Source organism: Portunus trituberculatus, chromosome 34 (assembly GCF_017591435.1).
Source record: "Portunus trituberculatus isolate SZX2019 chromosome 34, ASM1759143v1, whole genome shotgun sequence".
Lineage (NCBI taxonomy): Eukaryota > Metazoa > Arthropoda > Malacostraca > Decapoda > Portunidae > Portunus > Portunus trituberculatus.
In genome coordinates, this window is record NC_059288.1 from 10,739,071 (window position 1) to 10,761,393 (window position 22,323).

At 38.8% G+C, this 22,323-nt stretch overlaps 1 protein-coding gene across 1 annotated transcript; it reads right to left on the reverse strand.

The window, feature by feature from the left end:
* Positions 1-234: 234 nt before the first annotated feature.
* LOC123512536 (28S ribosomal protein S5, mitochondrial-like) lies at positions 235-20,402 on the reverse strand. Its single transcript, XM_045268963.1, has 9 exons — positions 20,269-20,402; positions 17,466-17,633; positions 16,797-16,922; positions 15,144-15,371; positions 11,053-11,283; positions 9,173-9,372; positions 7,875-8,030; positions 5,921-6,037; positions 235-2,370 (listed from the first exon to the last, which is right to left on the reverse strand). Exons 1-9 carry the CDS (start codon positions 20,336-20,338, stop codon positions 2,242-2,244), a joined length of 1,425 nt encoding a protein of 474 aa, XP_045124898.1. The 5' UTR covers positions 20,339-20,402; the 3' UTR covers positions 235-2,241.
* Positions 20,403-22,323: the final 1,921 nt, after the last annotated feature.

Below are 22,323 nucleotides of genomic sequence, written 5' to 3' on the forward strand. Positions count from 1 at the left end.
TGAACTTGGATTATCTTTCAACCTATGTAATGACAAGAGATTGATAAGATGATATACAGATTGCAACTTCCAAGCTCATAACATTTACATAACATTCACTGATTGCCACAGTATTAACTACACCAATTAGTAACATTATGCATGCACATATGTGGCAACTCTATAGACAACATTCGTAATAACAATAACTAATTCTATATAAACAAAATAGATTAAAGAGATAAAAAAACAGAATTCATACCTAAATATCAGGCATTTTATTATCATTATCAATTATACAATCTTATCATATACTGTACAAATATAAACAAACTGTACCGATCTTGATACACAAGCAGACATAAGTACTGATATCAATCTTCTCATTATATTTCTGTACACATACCTAATTCTAACCCATCTTTTCATTACAATTCTACAGATATTACTGATATTAACCCCTTTTTATTACACTTGCAGACATTACTGATTTCAATCCATCTTTTCTTCACATTTCTGCAGACATTACTAATTCTAACCCGTTTCCATTACATTTCTGCAGATATTACTGATTTTAACCCATCTTTTCATCACATTTCTATCTTGTTCACAACTTTTCCCTTCCCATTTCTATCTTGTTTACAGCTTTTACCTTTCCACTTCTATCTTGTTTGCAGCTTTTCCTTTCCACTTCTATCTTGTTTGCAGCTTTTCCCTTTCCATTTCTATCTTGTTTACAGCTTTTCCCTTGTCTTTTCTCTCTTGTTCACAGCTTTTCCCTTGTCTTTTCTCTCTGGTTCACAGCTTTTCCTTTCCCTTTCCTATCTTGTTAACAGCTTTCCCCTTCTCTTTTTTACTTTGTTCAGACCTCTTCCCCTTCCCTTTCCTATCTCGTTAACAGCTTTCCCCTTCCCTTTTCTATCTTATTCATAGCTTTTCCCTTGTCTTTTCTATCTTGTTCATAGCTCTTCCCTTCCTTTCTCTATTTTGTTCATAGCTTCTCCTTCCCATGTCAATCTTTTTCATGACTGATTTCAACCCATCTTTTTCATTACATTTCTATCTTGTTCACAGCTTTTCCCTTTTCTCTCTTGATCACAACTTTCTCTTCCCTTTTCTACCTTGCTCACAGCTCCTACCCTTCCCTTCCTTCCCTCTCTCCCTGTGCTGTGAATGCCAAATGCCATCGCTGAGTGGCAGAGATTAGAGGTATGATTCATAAAAGTGGCGCTGATGGTGATAAGCGCTATCTGTGATCCTTGTTGAGAGAGAGAGAGAGAGAGAGAGAGAGAGAGAGAGAGAGAGAGAGAGAGAGAGAGAGAGAGAGAGAGAGAGAGAGAGAGAGAGAGAGAGAGAGAGAGAGAGAGAGAGAGAGAGAGAGAGAGAGAGAGTCATTAGTAGTCTACCCTGACACATTCCTCATGACTAAACGATTTCTCTAATCTCTCTCCCTCTCATATTCACCACTGCATACCTTCATCTTCCTTTTTTTCATCTTTAACCTCTTCCTTCCCTCCCTCCTTCTCATTTCCACAAACTCAATCTTTTCTAGCCTTCACATTTCTTATTTTTTTTCTCTCTCAATTTGCTCTAACTAAACCTCTTTTTCTTTATCATCTTGCTTTCCTTCAATTCTTTAGCCACACAAACTAAATCTTCTTCAACATTCACATGTTATATTCTTCTCTCTTTCTCAACCTATTCAAACCTCTACCTCTTATATTCTCCATACCTCCTTCCTTCCTTTCTCAAGACACACAAACTAAACCACTACAAATTTTTATATCTCTTATTTTATTCTCTTTCTCAAACCTACTCACTAAATTTCTTCTATCTTCAACACACCTTTTTCTTAGTTCTCATCTTCCTTTCCTTCTTCCTTTATCAACCTAATCACACAAAAGCACTATAAATTTTTACAACTCTTACTTTCTTCTTTCTTTCTCAAATCTAATGAAGTTAAATCTTCACACCTTTTTTTCTTAGTTCTCATCTTCCTTTCCTTCTTCCTCCTTTCCCAACTCACACAAACTAAATCTCCTTCAACCTTCATATCTCTTTTTTCTTCCCTCTTTCTCAGTCCCACTCAAACTAAACCACTTCCACTCTTCATATCTCTAACTTTTTTCTTCTCTTTCTCAAACCCACTCAAACTGAATCTCCTCCAATCTTCACATCTCTTACTTTCTTCTCTCTTTCTCAACCTACTCTGACCTCCTCCCCCCACACCTCTTCTAGCCAAGCTCTTCTCTGGTTCTTCATCTACGCCTCCATCTCGTCCTGTTGCTGTTCCTGCTGCAGACTCTTGGGTTGCTGTGGTCGACATTCTGGGTATTTATCAGTGTAGAAGCTCCTCACCTCCCCTTCATGTACCAGCATATCCAGTTTTACCTGTGGAGGGGAGTAAAGGGGATGCAGTAACCTGGTAATATTATGCATGTAAACAAAGGTAAAACAATGACTTCACCAGAAAAATAAAAGTAAATGAATGAATAAAAAGCTCAAACTGAAACAAATTATGAAAAAGATACAATGCTCTCTTTTCCTTAGTGCACCAGGATATCCAGTTTTACCAGTGGAAGGAGTAAAGGGGATGTAGTAACCTGGTAATACTATTCATGTAAACAAAGGTAAAACAAAGAATTAATAAATAACTAACTCAAACACATTATGAAAAAAATACAATGGTCTCTTTTCCCTTCATGTACCATTATATCCAGTTTTACCAGTGGAAGGAGTAAAGTAATCTGTCAATCTTATGTGTGTAAACTGAGGTAAAACAATGATCAACAGAAAATTAAAACTAAAATAGAATAAATGAATAAATGACTCTAACTGAGACAAATTACAAAAATGATACAACGCTCTTTTTTCACCAACAACTAATCTACCTTCACCACACTAACTTTCCCTCTTCAACCTCACACCAACTCTCCTGGCACCACAAACCTCTTTAGCATACTCCAATGCTACTACAGCCCTTCAAAACAACCATAGCCCCTGTGGAAGGAGTGAAGGGATACCGTAACCTGGTAATCTTATGTATATGGGTTTTACATCACGTTATTAAGGTATCTGTTTAGTAAAGGTATTTTCTTTATTTGCAGTTCATGGTGATGTTTTGTTAGGTCCAATAAAGCCTAAAAATAAGTATCCAGTACTCTTATTCCAGCACAGGGGTACTAATGGTGTGTGTGTGTGTGTGTGTGTGTGTGTGTGTGTGTGTGTGTGTGTGTGTGTGTGTGTGTGTGTGTGTGTGTGTGTGTGTGTGTGTGTGTGTGTGTGTGTGTGTGTGTGTGTGTGTGTGTGTGTGTGTGTGTGTGTGTGTGTGTGTGTGTGTGTGTGTGTGTGTATGTGTGTGTGTGTGTGTGTGTGTGTGTATATATGTGTATATATATATATATATATATATATATATATATATATATATATATATATATATATATATATATATATATATATATATATATATATATATATGTATATATATATATATATATGTATATATATATATATATATATATATATATATATATATATATATGTATATATATATATATATATATATATATATATATATATATATATATATATATATATATATATATATATATATATATATATATATATATATATATATATATATATATATATATATATATATATATATATATATATATATATATATATATATATATATATATATATATATATATATATATATATATATATATATATATATATATATATATATATATATATATATATATATATATATATATATATATATATATATATATATATATATATATATATATATATATATATATATATATATATATATATATATATATATATATATATATATATATATATATATATATATATATATATATATATATATATATATATATATATATATATATATATATATATATATATATATGTGTATATATATATATATATGTTATATATGTATATGTATATATATATTTGTGTGTGTGTGTGTAGCACAGGGTGTGTGTGTGTGTGTGTGTGTGTGTGTGTGTGTGTGTGTGTGTGTGTGTGTGTGTGTGTGTGTGTGTGTGTGTGTGTGTGTGTGTGTGTGTGTGTGTGTGTATTTACCTAGTTGTATTGTACAGGGTTCGAGAGGGCTCATAGTGTCCTGTCTCCATATCTCCATTTATCTAGTTTTTCTTTAAACTTATGCACACTATGTGCTGCAACAATATCCTTATCCAATGCATTCCATTTTTCCACTGTTCTGTGTGGAAAACTGTATTTTCCAACATCCTTCACACACTGCCTCATCCTGATCTTCTTTTCATGTCCTCTTGTCCTTCCATCTTCTTCCGCCAACAGCACCAGGTCTTCTTTGTCTATTTTTCAATATCATTTACTATCTTATACATTGTTATTAGGTCCCCATGTTCTCTTCTATCTTGTAAGGTTGGCAGTCCCATTTCCTTCAGTCGTTCTTCATATGTGAGGTCCTTTAATTCCGGCACCATCTTTGTAGCAATCTTCTGTATCCTTTCCAGTTTTCTTATATCTTTTTTAGAGCTCGGAGACCATACCACTGCTGCATATTCCAGCCTTGGGCGTATCATGCTTGTGATGATTTTTTTCATCATATCTTTATCCATGTAATGAAATGCCACTCTTATATTAGTCAACATCTTATATGAGAGTCCAAATATCTTATTTATGTGTTTATCAGGGCTCAGATTTTCTTGTATGATCACTCCAAGATCTTTTTCCTCTTTTGTCTTCGTTATTTGCTCCTCTCCCATCAAATGGTTCCATACTGGTCTTTTCTTACTCTTTCCTAGTTCCATTATGTGACATTTCTTGGTATTAAACTCCAATTTCCACTTCTTGCTCCATTCATAAATCTTGTTTAAATCTTCCTGTAACAGTATACAGTCCTCTCTGGTTTTGATAACTTTCAGCAACTTTGCATCATCAGTGAATATATTCGTTTAGCTGTTTATCCCAATGTGAATGTCGTTTACATAAACTTGAAACATAATGGGGGCTAACACTGACCCTTGTGGCACTCTGCTAGTTACTTTACTCCAAGATGAGTATGTATCTCTGATCACAGTTCTCATTTCCCTATCCTTCAAATAATCTCTTGTCCATTCGAGCAAGGTTCCACACAGTCCTCCCCTGTTCTCAAGTTTCCAAAAAAAAAGTCTTCTGTGATGGAATTTATCAAATGCCTTTTTATTGTCCAGGTATACTGTGTCTACCCATCCATCTCTGCTTTCAAGTCCTGCAATAACCCTGGAGTAGAAGCTTAATAAGTTTGATACACATGACCGCCCTGTCTTATCTTACCTTACCTTACCTAACCTCAACTCCCTTACCTGTAGCTCTTAAACTAACAACACACACACACACACACACACACACACACACACACACACACAGGTAAGTAGAAGCAGCAAGTCAAGTAGAAGGAGCATCATCATTACCTTTCCATTATTGCATTTAATGGCATGTGTAAACGCCTGTTACCTGTACCTATCCTAACCTAACCTAACCTAACCTGTAGCTCTTTGACTAACAAAACACACACATGTAAGTAGAAGTATCAAGTTAAGTAGAAAGACCATCATCATTATCTTTCCATTATTGCATTTGATGGCATGTGTAAAGGCCTGTTACCTGTACTTAACCTAACCTAACCTAACTTTATCTACCAAACCTGAAGCTCTTAGCCTAACAAAACACACAAGGGTAAGCAGCAGCATCAAGTTAAGTAGAAAGAGCATCATCATTACCTTTTCATTATTACATCTAGTAGCGTGTATGTAGCCTCTTATCAAACCTAATCTAACCTAACCTAACCTCCCTTACTTGTAGCCCTTAGACTAACAAGACACACACAGGTAAGTAGAAGCAGCAAGTCAAGTAGAGAGAGCATTGTCATTACCTTTTCATTATTGCGTCTGGTGGCGAGGTTCTTGAGGTACAGTTCATAGCAGTACAGATTGGTGTAAGGCGGAGGGTACTTCTTGCTCTGCAGCTGCACACGGCCACCCATCAGGTACTGCACCACAAATCAAGGGTTAAATACATTCCACACCAACACACCACCAGTTCATCAATAGAAAAGAAAGTATGGGGTTCATTTTGGAGCTATAAGAGGTTATATGATTCTCCAACACAGCATCAGGAGGACAGAGAGGAAAGGAAGGAGTACATTCTTCATTTCACAGCAACACAGCATTAGTTACTCTATAGAAAAGGATATATGGTGCTAATTTTTTTAGCTGGAAGAGGTTACGTGATTCTCCAAACGCAGCATCAGGAGGACAAAGGAGGAGTATATTCTTAATTTCACAGCAACAGCATCATTTACTCAACAGAAAAGGAAATATGGTGTTCATTTTGAAACTATAAGAGGTTATATAATTCTCCAACACAGCAAGAGGGAGACAGAGAGGAGGAGTATATTCTTAATTTCACAGCAACACAGCATCAGTTACTCTATAGAAAAGTATATATGGTGCTAATTTTGTAGCTTGAAGAGGTTAAACGATTCTCCAACAGCATGAGGGAGACGGAGAGGAAATGAAGGAGTGTATTGTTCATTTCAAGCCAGCAAGAGTCTGACAGATTTCACAGCAACACAACATCAATTTTTTTTAATGCAAGATGGAAACCAGCCAAGGAAGGGGAAAAAAAAATGAATAAATAGAAAAATAAATAAATAAAAAATAAAATAAACAAATAAACTAAACTAAACTAAAATAAATAAATAAGGCCGCACTTAAAATGTTAGTTCCCTCAAAGATTGGTGAAGAATTAGCCAAAACTCAGGAACAAATGTCTACAGAAAGGAAAGTGTGGTGTTCATTTTGTAGCAGGAGGAGGGTGAAGAGCTGGTGGAGAGACATGGCAGGGATAACATCAAGGCAGTGACAGAGCAAAAGGCTTTCAAGAGAACCAAATGCAGACGGCTGGTCCATCTCGCAGGTTCTTAAGCCCACCTGCAAGCCAAAGTATGAAGGAAGTAAGAGGTGGAATGGTTATAACTCTCTCTCTCTCTCTCTCTTTCTCTTTCTCTAGCTGTCCAATCTTCCTTTACAGTCCATATCTTGAGTATATTTCTTCTCAAAATTTGCCTTACAACTCAATTTTCTCCCTTCCTTCTACTTCCTCTCTTCCTCTCCCATTCTTCCTTTATCATTTTCTCCCTTCCTTCCACTTCCTCTCCAATTCTTCCTTTCTCATTTTCTCCCTTCCTTCTACTTCCTCTCCATCTCCTCTCTCATTCTTCCTTTCTCATTTTCTCCCTCATTTTCTTCCTTCCACTTCCTCTCCCATTCTTCCTTTCTCATTTCCTCCCTTCCTTCCACTTCCTCTCCATCTCCTCCACTCTCATTCTTTCTTTCTCATTTTCTCCCTTCCTTCCACTTCCTCTCCATCTCCTCCTCTCCTATTCTTCCTTTCTCATTTTCTCCCTTCCTTTTACTTCCTCTCCATCTCCTCCTCTCTCATTTTTCCTTTCACATTTTCTCTTGAAGTTCACCTCACTCTTATTTTACTTGGTTCCTTTTACATTTTCACATTCTCCCTTACTTCCCCTCTCCTTTGTTTCCTCTAACTTCCTCTCCTCCTCTATTTATTCAATTTTTTCTTTCTCATTTCCTCACTAACTCCATTACACTCAATTTTTTTTTTTAACTCAATATTCACCTTCCTTTCCTTCCTGCTCTTTCTTGCCTTCCCTTCCCCTCTCTTCCTTACCTTGCCTTGCCTTCCTTTTCTTCACTTTCCTTCCTTCCCTTCCCTTTCTTCACTTACCTCCTCTTCCTAACCTTCCTTCAATATTCACCCTTTTCTTTCCTTCACTTCCCTTCCTTCCTATCTGCCATGCTCACCCTTGTTAGGTCCATCTCCTCCTCCTGTGGTATTTGAGCCCTGGTCCGCACTTCACCATCTTCCGGGGACGCCACCACCTTCGGAAAATTCAGGTTCTCCTTTCGGAACTCCACCAAATGCAGCTTCTTCTCATTGGCCAACTGCTGGTGTGTCTTCTGCAGGGAGTCAGTGATGGTGGTTAGTTTTGCTGGTGATATTTGTGAGTTTGTAGGGTTTTTTTCACAGGAATTATGGGCAAAAGGTGTCTATTTATCTATCTGTATCTCCTCATTGGCTAGTTTTTTGGTGTGTCTTCTGCAGGGAGTGTCAGTGATGGTGGTTAGCTTTGCTGGTGATATTTATGAGTTTGTAGGCTTTACACAGGAATTAATGGGCAAAAGGAGGTGTCTATTTATCTATCTGTATCTCCTCATTGGCTAGTTTTTTTGTGTCTTCTGCAGGGAGTCAATGATGGTGGTTAGTTTTGCTGGTGATATATTGTGAGTTTGTAGGGTTTTTACATGAATTATACTGTTCACCCATACCTTTCTGTAGCTCCTGACTAGTGCCTCTCTCTCTCTCTCTCTCTCTTTCTCTCTCTCGCACGCACACACACACACACACAATAATAATAATACACAATAATAATACACAAATAGGTAAATACACACACAAACAATTAGGTAAATACACATATAGATAGATAGATAGATAGATAGATAGATGGATGGATGGATGGATGGATGGATGGATGGATAGATAGATAGATTGATAGATAGATAAATACATACATACATACATAACTACAAAAACACATACACATACAGAACTAGGTAAATACACAAACAAACATACACACACAACTAGGTAAATAAATACACAAGTACACATGCACACAAATAGATAGATAGATAGACAGATAAATAAACACACACACACACACTCAGAGAAACAGAAGGTTGCAAAGATATATATATATATATATATATATATATATATATATATATATATATATATATATATATATATATATATATATATATATATATATATATATATATATATATATAAAGAAAAATAAAAACGAGGAGGAAAGGAAGAGACAGAACGAACTGGTGGCAGAAGCAAGGGAAAAAAATAATGAAAGGTCAGAGGAGGAGAAGAAAGCATTTTTTGGAGAATTATGGGAGACAGGATAAGGAAATGGTATATAAAAGAGAAGGAAGAGAAAAAAATTGGAGCAAGTTTAACTAAAAATTACAAGAACAAGAGATTAAAAATGATGTATACGAACACACACACACACACACACACACACCTGGTTCATAAGCCCTAGGAAGAAGGCCTTGGTCATATTCTGCACATTACACGTCCCCTCCACCTTGGCATGTATGTCCTTGATGCCCACCACCTGACACATGGTGCGGATGGCCCTGTGGCACACCAGCCCGTAACCCTCTGGCATCTTCTTCACATAGATCTTGGTGGCACCGTACTGGGTGAAGAAGTCGTGGAGAACTGCAAGGAGGAGGAGCAGTGAGTGAGGAACTGGTATGCGTGAGTGAGTAAATGTTGTGAAAAGGAATAGTGAGAGAAAATCAGAGGAGAGGATGAACAAATAGAGGAGGAAAGGGAAGAAAACGAGAGGAAAGAAAGGAAGAGGGGAAGGAAGGGGGAATGTATAAAGATGTAAAAGGAACCAAGTGAAATATGAGTGAGGTGGCATTAGAGAGGAAATGAGAAAGGAAGAATGAGAGAGAAGGACATGGAGAGGAAGTGGAAGGAAGGGAGAAAATGAGAAAGGAAGAATGAGAGAGGAGGATATGGAAAGGAAGTGGAAGGAAGGGAGAAAATGAGAAAGGAAGAATGAAAGAGGAGGAGATGGAGAGGAAGTGGAAGGACGGGAGAAAAGAGAAAGGAAGAATGAGAGAGGAGATGGAAAGCAAGAGAAAGGAAGAGAGAAAATCGAGTTGTAAGACTGTGATGAATGTGCAAGTGAAGGAATGCAGTGTGGTATTAGGTTAGGTTAAGTTAAGTTAGTTTGTGTGAGGAAATGTAACATGAAGAATGGTGATAAATAAACAATGAATGAGTGAATGAGTGAGTGAAGGAATGCAGTGTGTGAAGCTAGGTTAAGTTCAAGTTAGGGTGTGTGAGGAAATATAACATGAAGAACAGTGAGAGAAGAACAATGAATGAATAAATGGGTGAGTGAGGAAATGTAGTGAAAAGGAATGGTGAGAGAAAAACAGTGTATGAATGAATGGGTGAGTGAAAGAATGCAGTGTGTCAGGTTATGTTAGGTTAAAGTTCAGGTGAATGAGGAGCTAATGAAGGAATGGGTGAGGAACTAGACTGGGTGAATGAGGAAATGTAGAGTGAACAGTGAAAAAAAAAAAAAAATAAATAAATAAATAAAAAATAAAACAAAAACAGCAATGTGAGTGAATGGGTGAATGAAAGAATGCAATGTGTGGTGTGTCAGGTTAGGTTAGGTTAAGTTGAGTGAAGAGCTAATGATTAAATAGGTGAGGAACTAGGCTGGGTGAATGAGGAAATGTAGAGTGAAAGAATGATGAGAGAAATGTGATGTGAATGAATGGATGAACAAAAGCAGAAGGAAGGAAAGAAGAAAAGCCACATGTTAGGAAATTTACCTCGAGAAAGGAAGCCCATCCTACACTCGAACCAGGATAAATAGACTGCCTTACTGGTGTGGTCACTGTAGTGCTGAATGAGTATATGGAGAAGTTTTTGTCCTGCCCTGTCCACACCAATATGACAATCAGTACTGTAGTTGCCTTGAAAATACTACCCACACACAATATCTCAGCCTTCCTATCTCTCTTTTTTGACACAATGTGGGCTTTTCACTGGAATGTATGGGCTAAAGGAGGTATTTTTTGGGTACCTCCTATCTGAAAGCCCACACGTTAGGGAACCAATACTCCGAGAAAGGACCACGGAAAAGGATATATAGATTTTTATTTTCATTAATATATTGATTTTTTTTTAATGTTAGAGGGAGAAATGGCCAAGGGCAACAAAAATTGGTGTTGGGGAAAAAAAAGAAAAAAAGGACCCACTGAGGTGCCAATCCCAAAAGAAATGCAATAGATAATTAAAAAGGAGACTCCCATGATGATAAAAGGACTCATCTATGTCTTTCCTGTCTCTCTCTCTCTCTATTTGGCTTACCAGTGTGGTCATTGTAGCGCTGTACGTGGAGCAGCTTCTGTCCGGCCCTGTTCTTCACCTTCCGTATGGCGTCCTGCACAGTGGTCGCCTTGCTCAGTGCGAACCCTGCCAGCCCGTTGCCATTCCCTGTGACAGCGAAGATGCTCATGCGCCGCTTCCTGCCGAACACCTTGGTCATGCACGTCACCACCTTCAGCTCCAGAATCTTGGTATCGAAGCCCTCAAAGGTGTCTGTGAGGGTGGTAGTGGTGTTGGGTTAAGTTAGGTAGTGTTATTGATGTTGTTTTTGTAAGTACAGGATAGTAAGGGAGAGAAAAAAAGGAGAAGAAAAAAAAATAAAGTAAAAAAAAAAAGAAAAAGTTAATAAGATTGTCCTTGAGGTTGAATGTAAAGGTAATAGTAGTAGTAGTAGTAGTAGTAGTAGTAGTAGTAGTAGTAGTAGTAGTAGTAGTAGTAGTAGTCTTGGTGGTATTGAAAAACTTCTAGAAACCCTGAAGGAACATGACCCAAATTCTGCCAGGAGTAGCAAAGTGGCTCATTACGTAGAGAAATGTGTCAAGATTTATCAAGAAATCTACGATGAAAAAACAAGAAAAACCAAACAGTCCTCCATGAATGACGACGTCTTATCCTCGTCTGCCCACTCAGCGGAAGATGAGTAAGGCTGAAATCCCTACTGTCCCTTAGCCTTGGGAGGGAAATCATCTGATAGAATACATGGCGAGTGAAAGGTGAATAAAAACACTTTCTGTTTATATCTTTTTTGCAGTACTTTACACTTTTTTTTTTTTTTAATGACTATTTTCATGTCTATAGGGGTGACTTGTGACGTGCTGGAACGCATTCTCTACTATTATATCTTATAATAGGTTCAGCATATGGTAATTTCGATTTACGGTAAGGTTTTCAGGAACGCATATGTACTGTATAACGAGGGCTTACTGTATATATATATATATATATATATATATATATATATATATATATATATATATATATATATATATATATATACACACGCCATGACATAAAAGGAAACAAAACAAAGATGAACTGAATGGAAAAAAAAGAAAGAAAAAAAAATCAATCAATCACCATTATAAAATCACCAGTGCAATAAAACCAATAATAGAATCACCAGTACGATAGGAAAAAAAAAAAAAAAAAAAAAAAAAAAAAATCCACCAAAACAGGATCACTAGTAAAGTAAAGCAAATAACAGAATCACCAGTACAATAAAAAAAAAATAAATAAAAAAATAAATAAAAAACAAACAAACAAACAAACAGTATATACAATAAAAAAGATGACCCTAATAATAAGAGGATCACCAGTAAAGTTGAATAAATTAACAGAATCACCAGTACAATAAAAACACATCATAACAGGATCATCAGTACATACTATAAAGAAAAAAAAAAATAAACAAAATAAACCAAACCGAATCACCAGTACAGCAAGTCCTTGTTATACGGTACACGTGTGTTCCTGAAAACCTTACCACAAATCAAAGATATCTTATACCAAACCCATTATAACATGCAATGTGTTCCAGCACGTCGAAAGTCACTCCTACAGACATGAAAATACATGAAAACAGTCAAATAAAAAAAAAGTAAAGTACTGCACAAAAGAAATAAACAGAAAGTGTTTTTATTTACCTTTCACTTGCCACGTATTCTATCAGATGATGTCCCTCCCGAGGCTAAGGGACAGTAGGGATTTCAGCCCTTACTCATCTTCCGCTGAGTGGGCAGATGAGGATGAGAGTGAGGCGGGAGGCTCAAAACCCTCAAACGCATCCTTGTCTGCACTGTCGGAAGCAGATGTGGAAGGGAAAGCTATAGCAGGGTCACGTTTGACTGGTTTGAAGAAAGAATATATGGAGGAAGGGCCAGCTGTAGCAGGCTTGGCATGTCTGACTGGCTCGAACAATGAGTAGATGGAGAACTGTTTGGCCTTTCTTGTTTTTTCATCATATATTTCTTGATAAATCTTGACACTTTTCTCTACGTCATGAGCCACTTTGCTACTCCTGGCAGGATTTGGGTCACATTCCTTCAGGGTTTCCAGGGCTTTTTCAATACCCCCGAGACATTCTCTAAGAGTTTTGATGTCCAGGCCACGCACAGGTTCTTCTTCCTCGTCTTCTTCTTTTTGTGCCCCCCGTAATGCCTTGTCTAGCTCTATAAGTTCATCATTTGAGAGAGGTTCAGCATGGCTTTCCAAAAGATCTTGAACATCATCATCATCAACTTCATCGAAGCCAGCCCTATGGCACAGATTTACGATGTCATTTCTGATCGCACCGATGTCGTCTTTACCGACGCCTGGGAAGTCATGCGCGCATTCTGGCCATATTTTCTTCCACACCAAGTTCATGGTAGACATCTACACTTCGTCCCAAGATGACTTGATGTTGTCTAAGGCGTGCTTGATGTTATACGACTTCCACCATTCTCTGATAGTGGGCTTGCCAGGCCCATCTGTGCCCTTTATCAGTTGTTGCATAGTTTGCCGCTGGTAGTAGGCTTTAAATGTCTTGATGACTGTCTGATCCATGGGTTGGATCAGAGCTGTGGTGTTTGGGGGGGAGGAACATCACCTCGATATTCTCCGCCCAGTCTTCCATGGCCCTTGGGTGGCTGGGAGCATTGTCAACTATCAGTAAGAATCGGTTGTCAATGTTGTTAGCTGATGCATACTCCTTAAGAGCTGGAGACAGATATGATGTGAAATAGTCCTGGTGCACTGAAGTGGTCAGCCATGCCTTTGGATTTGATTTCCATACCACAGGTAAGTATTGCTTCACTAACCCCTTGAGTGCTCGAGGGTTCTCAGAATGGTATATGAGGAGTGGCTTTAGCTTCAAATCCCTTCTGCATTGCCTCCAAGTAACAGGGTTAAGCGGTCCTTGGAGGATTTAAACCCCTTCGCACTTTCTTCTTCCTTGTCAATATAGGTCTTACTGGCCATTCTCTTCCAATAAAGTCCTGTTTCATCATAATGTATAACTTGTTTCTTGCTGTAGCCTTTCTCTTCAAAGCACTTTTCTAATTCTGGCTTGAATTTGTCTGCAGCCTCACCTGCTATCTTGACATTAGGGAGAGCCACACGTCGCCTGAATTTATTGAACCACCCTTTGCTTGCTTTAAATTCAAACTCTTCCACTCCCATTTCTACCTTCAGTCTTTCAATAATGGACAACGCTTTCTGACAGATTAAATTCAGAGACAGACCAATATTTTGACAATTCTGGTCGTCGATCCAAATTTTGAGCAACCTTTCCATCTTCCCCATTATTGGCTCACGGTGTTTTGTTACCAATTTGCTCTGCAGATCCGTTGCATTCTCCGCAGCTTCTTTTATGGCCTCACGATTCTTTAACACCGTCCACACTGTGGACTGGGCTAGGCCCAAGTTTCGACCTATGGCAGACGTACCTTCTCCCTGCTCTTTCCTCTTCAGAATATCTAACTTTACCTGCAATGTCAGACTACTCCTCTTTCGCTTTGCCTTTTCAACTCTAACAGTGTGTGCAGAACGTTTTGTGGCCATCGTGGGTGCGTCACTGTGCGTCGTGATAACAATAGCCACAAAAAACACACCGTAAGGATTTCATGTGTTGTGATCAGTGGGAACGGACAAGACTGCCAGGCGCCAGCTGATTGTTGTGTGGTGGTGGTGGCGGCGCGGCGTGGTTGCGCTACGGTATGCTGCAAACAAAACGCCACCGGGTACCGTATCCCTGAAGTTTTCTTACCGCAAATAGAATCAAAGGTAGTAATTACAAAACACTGTAACTGTGCCTTTATCGGATAACGAAGAACCGTATAAGGAGGACTTACTGTACACTCAACACTTCACCCTTAACTTCACCAATAGGATTAGGTGCACCAATAAAGATAACAGGATCACAAAAAAAAAAAAAAAAAAAAAGAAATAAAATAAATAAATAAATAAATAAATAAAATAAAATAAATAATGAATAAATAATGAAATAACAAAAACACCAGTACAATAAAAGACTAAAATCATCAAGTACACTAAAACACCTTGAATCACCAGTACACTCAACACTTCACCCTTACCTTCCCCAATAGGGTCGGGTGCACCAATACTGCGCCCCGGCATCTTGGTCCCACTCCAGCCTCTCTCCAGCGGGTCCAGCTTCAACATGCGGAACTTTCCCTGTGAGTCTCGGATCTTGATGAGCTTTGCCTCCCTCTCCTCGTCCTTCGGGAGCTTCTGCTGCTGCACCAACTCTCGGCCACGCAGGATGGGGGCGTTCAGGCCGGGCCACACCATGTTCTTCTCCCCTGGTGGTGATATTTAGGTGGTTATCTATCTTATTAGTGGTGAAAATAAAGACTCCAGTGAAAGTGTAAGTGTTAGTAAGCCACATCCCTCCACTAATGAATTCACAGGACTGACAACCTCCCTCCTCCCCACTCTTCTCCCCTCCTTTTCTACGTTATCCTTCACCAGCCTTCACTTACTGTATGTACAAATAAAAAAGTTACATTGAAATTTTTATAAACTTGAGGCTTTGTTAAAATTAGAATGAATTACCTGATTTATAGGTATCGATAGTCAAACTTTTTGATGAACAGCCACTTGGAATGAATTAAGTTTGAGTATTGAGTCTCCACTGCAAGCAATTGTGTTTATCTATCTTTCTTGTTTGATCTTTCTTATGTTTTCAGCTGTTTTTGATCTTCTATTTATCCTTCTTTCATTTTTCTTCTGAGTTTAATTCTTCCTATTTTTTATTTATTTATTTATTTTTCTTATCTTTTTCATCTACAGGTAACTCTTGATTTACATGCATTTAATTCACGCGTTTTTGTTATCACACGACTGAAAAAATATTATAATTAATTAAATTAGCGCGATCGGTTTGCTTATACATGATTTGGACCACATCCCACACCCCCCCCTATTATCTACTGTTTTTTATGAGAATTACAAGTTTGTTTTACACAAATTTTGAAATACACAATGCCTCTTGGAATGCATCTATCATGTAAATCGAGTTACCTGCATTTCTTTTTCTACATTCAGGCTGGACCACAACTACACCATGCTCTTCCACCCTTGTCAATGGGTTAGGTTAGGTTAAGTTTATCTATTTCTTTTCTATGTTCAGGCTGGACCACACCATGTTCTTCTCCCTTAGTGGTGAAATATTTGTGGTTATCTATCTTAAATGTTTGCAGTTATCTATCTTTTTCCACCACATTCTTCTCGTCTGGTGGTGATATTTTTGTGGTTTTCTATCTTTTTTGTGGTTACCTGTAGCTTGGTGGTAAGATATTTGTGGTTACTATCTTATTTTGTGGTAAGATATTTGTGTTTATCTACCACCTTTAAGTGGTTATCTATCTCTTTCTGTGGTTATTTATCTTTTTCCTGTTATCTATCTTTTTAGGTGAGACATTCAGGGCGGGCCACACCACGCTCTTCTGCCCTGGTGGTGAAATATTTGTGGTCATCTGCCTATACTATTCTTCCTTCAACATATATATAAATCATCATGTCTCTCTCTCTCTCTCTCTCTCTCTCTCTCCAGACACACATGTACTCTAAAAACCATTGACCACGAATCACTTAAAAAAAAAAAAAACTTAACTCAATAAAAACACAAATACAAACACACACACACACACACATCCTACCCTCACAACCCACACACAACCACCCTCTCCACACAAACACACACACACACACACACAAGTCCTTACCAATGCCAATAACTTGTCCCCGGTTGAGATTCTTGGCTATCTTTTTCCCCACACCCTTTCCACGACCTTGCTTCTTGCCGGCATTACTCACGCTGGTCACTCCCTTCCACAGCTGGTTGGCCGTCACTATGTGGAGGAAAGAGAGAGACAGACAAGGTGTGAGAGAGTGAGTGTGTGAAAGAAAGGGTGTTTCAGAGAGAAATAGAGTGTGAGATGATGTGTTAGAGAGATAAAGAGTGTAAGAGAAAGAGTGGAAAGATACATCAAAAAGAGGATTCGTCAGAGAGAGAGAGAGAGAGAGAGAGAGAGAGAGAGAGAGAGAGAGAGAGAGAGAGAGAGAGAGAGAGAGAGAGAGAGAGAGAGAGAGAGAGAGAGTTATGGGAGATATTCTGTGCCTTATAAATAAATAAAACAAAGGAAATACAAAATACAAAAGCATTAAAATCAAATAATAAAACACACAAAGGGGAAAAGAGAGAAAAAAGAAACAATAAAATAAAAAAGAAAATAGAAAAATCTCTCCTTCACCCCATAAATCCCCCCCCCAAAAAAAAAAATGTATGAAAAATTAAAAAAAACAAAACAAAATAAAAACAAAGGAAACACACAAAAAAAAAAAAAAACCATGAAAATCAACCAATCAAACACTCCCAAGCATTCAATCCTCACGTCTGTTGTAAAAGCTGGTGTGTCTGACGGCCTGGACCAGCGGAGGGGAGGGGGTGAAGAGGGAGGGTGTGGAGGGGGAGACGCCACACCACAACGCTGACTTCTGCCGCTGCTGCCCATCACTTGGTCTCCGCACACCGCCTGCCGCCGCCGCCAAACTTCTTATTCCTGGAGAGAGAGAGAGAGAGAGAGAGAGAGAGAGAGAGAGAGAGAGAGAGAGAGAGAGAGAGAGAGAGAGAGAGAGAGAGAGAGAGAGAGATTGTTTTTTTGTTACCAATGCATATCTACTTAACAAGCTACCACACATTGTTCTCTCATATAACTGTCTATTAATCAATGTTTTAAGGGTTTTAAGCTTATGTGATGTAGACCTGACATTCTTAACCCCTTCAGTACCATGCCACATTTTTATATTCATTCTGCTTACTATTTGGCAATTTAATACAGCTTCAGAAATATATATTGGGATTAGAATAGTGAAGACTTTGGCCATTAATCTTTTGACCTCCACAGATCCTTCCTAATCCAAATAAAATCATTTAATCATACCCAAAAATCAAGGCAAAAATGTGTCCCAGTACTAAGGATTTAAGCTTATGTGGTACAGAATTGACATTTTAAGTTTGAGTAGTACAGAACTGGTGTTTTTAAGCATTTGTGATATAAAATTGTATTGAGAATTGGTATTTTTAAGCATTGTGAAAGAGAATTTGATTTTAAAGATTTTGTAGTAAACAACTGACATTTTTAAGCATGGATGGAACAGAATGTTTTTTTTAAGCATTTGTGTTATAAGAATCAGAGTTTTTCATTGTTTGTGGGATGGAAACGAGAGTTTTGACTTATGCATATTAAGGACGGTATCTGCATCAATGTTTTCAAGGACACAGAGATGATTGGCTGGGTTCTCAAGTGTCTTCCTCCTGTTGTTAATGTAGAAATGTTAGCCAGTCACTAAAACCTGTCATTTACAAGTCATTCCCCCTTGATGATCACCAGTCCCCTCCCCAACAATAGCAAGCTTAGAAATAATCAGGGAAAAATGGCATCTTTGGGTGGGGCAAGCTTAAATAAACCATTTTTGCCAATTCATTAAATAATCTAATGAGAAAGAAATGTCATTTATTGCTGAATATTTGCTAATAATTCACTACACTTGTGGCTGCATCTGCTACATTAAACCAAAACCAAAGAGGTACTAAACCCAATATTATAACCTCACCTCACCTGACCTTAATCCCTTCAATACTGGGACACATTTTTACCTTGAGATTAGAGTACAATTAGCCCATTTTATTGACATTAGGTAGGGTCTATGAAGGTCAAAAGATTAATGGCCACAGTTTTCACTATTTTCATCCCCCACATAAGTTTCCGAAGCTGTATATAGTCAATGAATAGTAAAACAGGATGAATATGGAGATGTATCATGGTACTGAAAGGGTTAATCTAACTTAACCTAACATTAACCCCTTCTGTACTGGGATGCATTTTTTACCTTGAGATTTGTGTACGATTAGACCATTTTATTGACATTAGGAAGGAGCTATGAAGGATGGAAGATTAATAGCCACAGTCTTCTCTATTTCACTCTCCCACATGAGTTTCTGAAGCTGTATAAAATCGTCAAATATTAAGCAGAAGGAATATGGAAACGTGACATGGTACTAAAGGGGTTAATATAAGCTAACATGGCCAAATCCACATCGGCTACTAATTTAACCAGTGAATTTGCAGTTTTCACCAATACACCCTATCTTATATTTCTTTTCCCTGTCTAACAAGCTTGGGGACCTCCTGGTAAAGTTTGGTTTTAACCTAACCTAACCTCATTCTCCAATAGGGTAAAATGGAGTTAGAAAGAAATGCTTGTAGAAGTGTGATCTAGACCGTGAGAATGTGTATAGTTACGTGTGGTGTATTGGTTCAAACTGCAATAATACCTAACTCCATTTGCACCCTGCTCAGGAGTCAGGCCTCCTGGGCGGCATCAGTCGTCCACCCCTTCCGGCAACCTGCTGGCCTTCGCCTTACCTGTGCCTTTTTGAGGAAGACCGGCCAGATACCACGCCAGTGATACCCACACAGGACTACCCCAGTGCCCATAAGGATCTATAGATCTTCGCGAGTACAGGGACCACATCACCACTTGTACATAAACAGCTGTGTCGTGACGTGTTGTGCTGCTCAGAGGGGCAGACACTAAACACTAACACTCAAACCATCATAAAAAAAAAAACTTCAAAACCTGCCATACATTAATTAAAAGAACCTTCAAAACCTGCCAATTTCATCAAAAAATAAACCTTCAAAACCCACCAATTTCATTAAAAAATTGGTAAAATTGCAGCCACAACCAATATAGCCTATCTTATGTTTCTTTTTCCCTATGTCTAACAAGCTGGGGACCTCCTAAGAAAGCGGGGTTTTAGGGTGGGGGAAACTAAACCTAACCTAAATTCTGTCCTGAAGTTATTATTAATTTCCAATAGGGTAAAATGGGATTAGACATGCTCGTATGAGTGTGACCTACACCGTGAGAATGTGTACAGTGACGTGTGGAGAACTTGTTCAAACTGATCAAACTGAAATAATACCAAACACTCCTTTCAAAACCGGTCAGAGTTTCATTACAAATAAATAAATAAAAAACCTTCACAACACATCAAAGCGTTTCTGAACTGTACCAAAACAATGTCAGGTGAATGCAATGGTGACCTTGACCCTGCCGGCGCCATATGACCTCCCTGGTGTAGCGGCCGTGTCTGGTGGTGAGTGGTGCCTGCAATTCTTAGTGACTCACCAGCTGAGGGTTGGAAGCAGAGGCGCCTGGCAGGGAGAGACAGACAGGCCACCCTCACCGGCGCCGCCATGTTTATGCTGATGATGGTGATGGTTGCTTACTTGCTGATCTTGTTCATGTCAGATCTTTGTTACTCTATTGTTATTATTATTATTATTATTATTATTATTATTATTATTATTATTATTGTATGTAAAATGGGAAAGGTCTTTGTTGCTTTTATGTGAGAGCAGACAGTTTTTTTTTTTTTTTTTTTTTTTGTGAGAGGGGAAAGATCTTGTTTTTAATGTAGGAGGGGAAAACTGGTCATTCAGCATAGAACGAAGAAAAAGGTCTACTAGTTGTCAGTCCTCCTGCTGGTTCGGGAGATTTAGCCAAAATAAAGGGATAAATGTAGTGATCGAAACCTCCCTTCGATATTTTATAGCTTCAGAATCTTAGTCTATGTGGGGATTAAAACAGTGAAGATTCCAGCCATTAATCTCCTGCCCTCCATAGATCCTTTCTGATGCTAATAAAATCGTCTAGTCATAGCCAAACTCATGGTAAAAATACGTCCCAGTACTGAAAGAATTAAATGAAGTGAAGTCACAGAACGTAATTTTTAGCTATTAACAGCTTCATGGAGCTGTGATGTTTTGGTTTTGCATAATAATAAAATCAAGGTACAACTATTTTGCTTTTACTATATATGTGTCCCTTCAGTATATATTTTTAGGCTCTCAGCTGCCAATTGCATTAAGAAAACCGTTGATTATCAGTATTATTATTACACACACAAACACACACACACACAACACATACACACACGTTAGTTCAGCTGGTAGCATTCACGTAACATACCCCATTACAACACACCACACCACCACCATCACCTCCATTGCCACCGCCACACCATATACCACCACTAGCATCACACACGTACGTACACCACACACCGCCAAACCAAATCACTATCATGGACAACCGGACCCTTCTCGTACCGCTCCTGTACGTACCTACTCCCGCACCTCTCACTGGCACCCACATCAATGCCCACACCATCTCCACCTTCTTGAACTCAGAGAACGAGTGACAGAGATGGCGGAGAATAGAGTAAAGATAAAAGAAGCATTTAATTTTTCTCGAAGAGGAATCTGAAAGATTATTACTTACCATGATACCATCTTGATTCACACAACGGTAGCTCAGTGGTTAGAGCGCTGGCTTTACAAACCAGAGGACCAGGCTTCGATTCCCCGGCCGGGTGGAGATATTTGGGTGTGTCTCCTTTCACGTGTAGCCCCTGTTCACCTAGCAGTGAGTAGGTACGGGATGTAAATCGAGGAGTTGTGACCTTGTTGTCCCGGTGTGTGGTGTGTGCCTGGTCTCAGGCCTATCCGAAGATCGGAAATAATGAGCTCTGAGCTCGTTCCGTAGGGTAACGTCTGGCTGTCTCGTCAGAGACTGCAGCAGATCAAACAGTGAAACACACCTACGAAAAAGGTCATATTTCTTTATGATAATCAGTACGAAAAAAACTTTACTCAAGTGTGTGTGTGTGTGTGTGTGTGTGTGTAAAGAAAGAAGGGAATACACAATGAGCATGGCACACAATTCTGCAAACTCAGTGGTAAAGGAATATGGAAAGTTTAAGGCAGGTGGCGAGCCTTCCCTGTGGTGACAAGGGAGTGTGAGTGAGGCACCGAGCACTGTCAAGGAACTCCTGTCTCCCAGCATTGTGGGATCTTGAGGAGGAGTGGCGCGAGAATGGCTGAGCGGTGCTACAGGATGGAGTGTAATGGCACAGGGGCGCGGTGAGGGTCGGGGCGCACTATCACTGCCTCCTTGACGCCCAGCAGCATGGACAGCACGAGGGAGAGGAACAGTACGATGAGGAAGAAAATGTTATAGAGCAGCCCTCCGTCCACCAGGTTGTTGATCACCGCGCTGCCCTCCACGGTGGGGTCGTGCATCGCCAGCACGTGGTCCCAGAAGGAGGGCAGCGTCGGACACTGCACCAGTACACTTCTCGGGAACGTGAGGAGACACGCGGTGGCGCCAAAGTCACAGTTG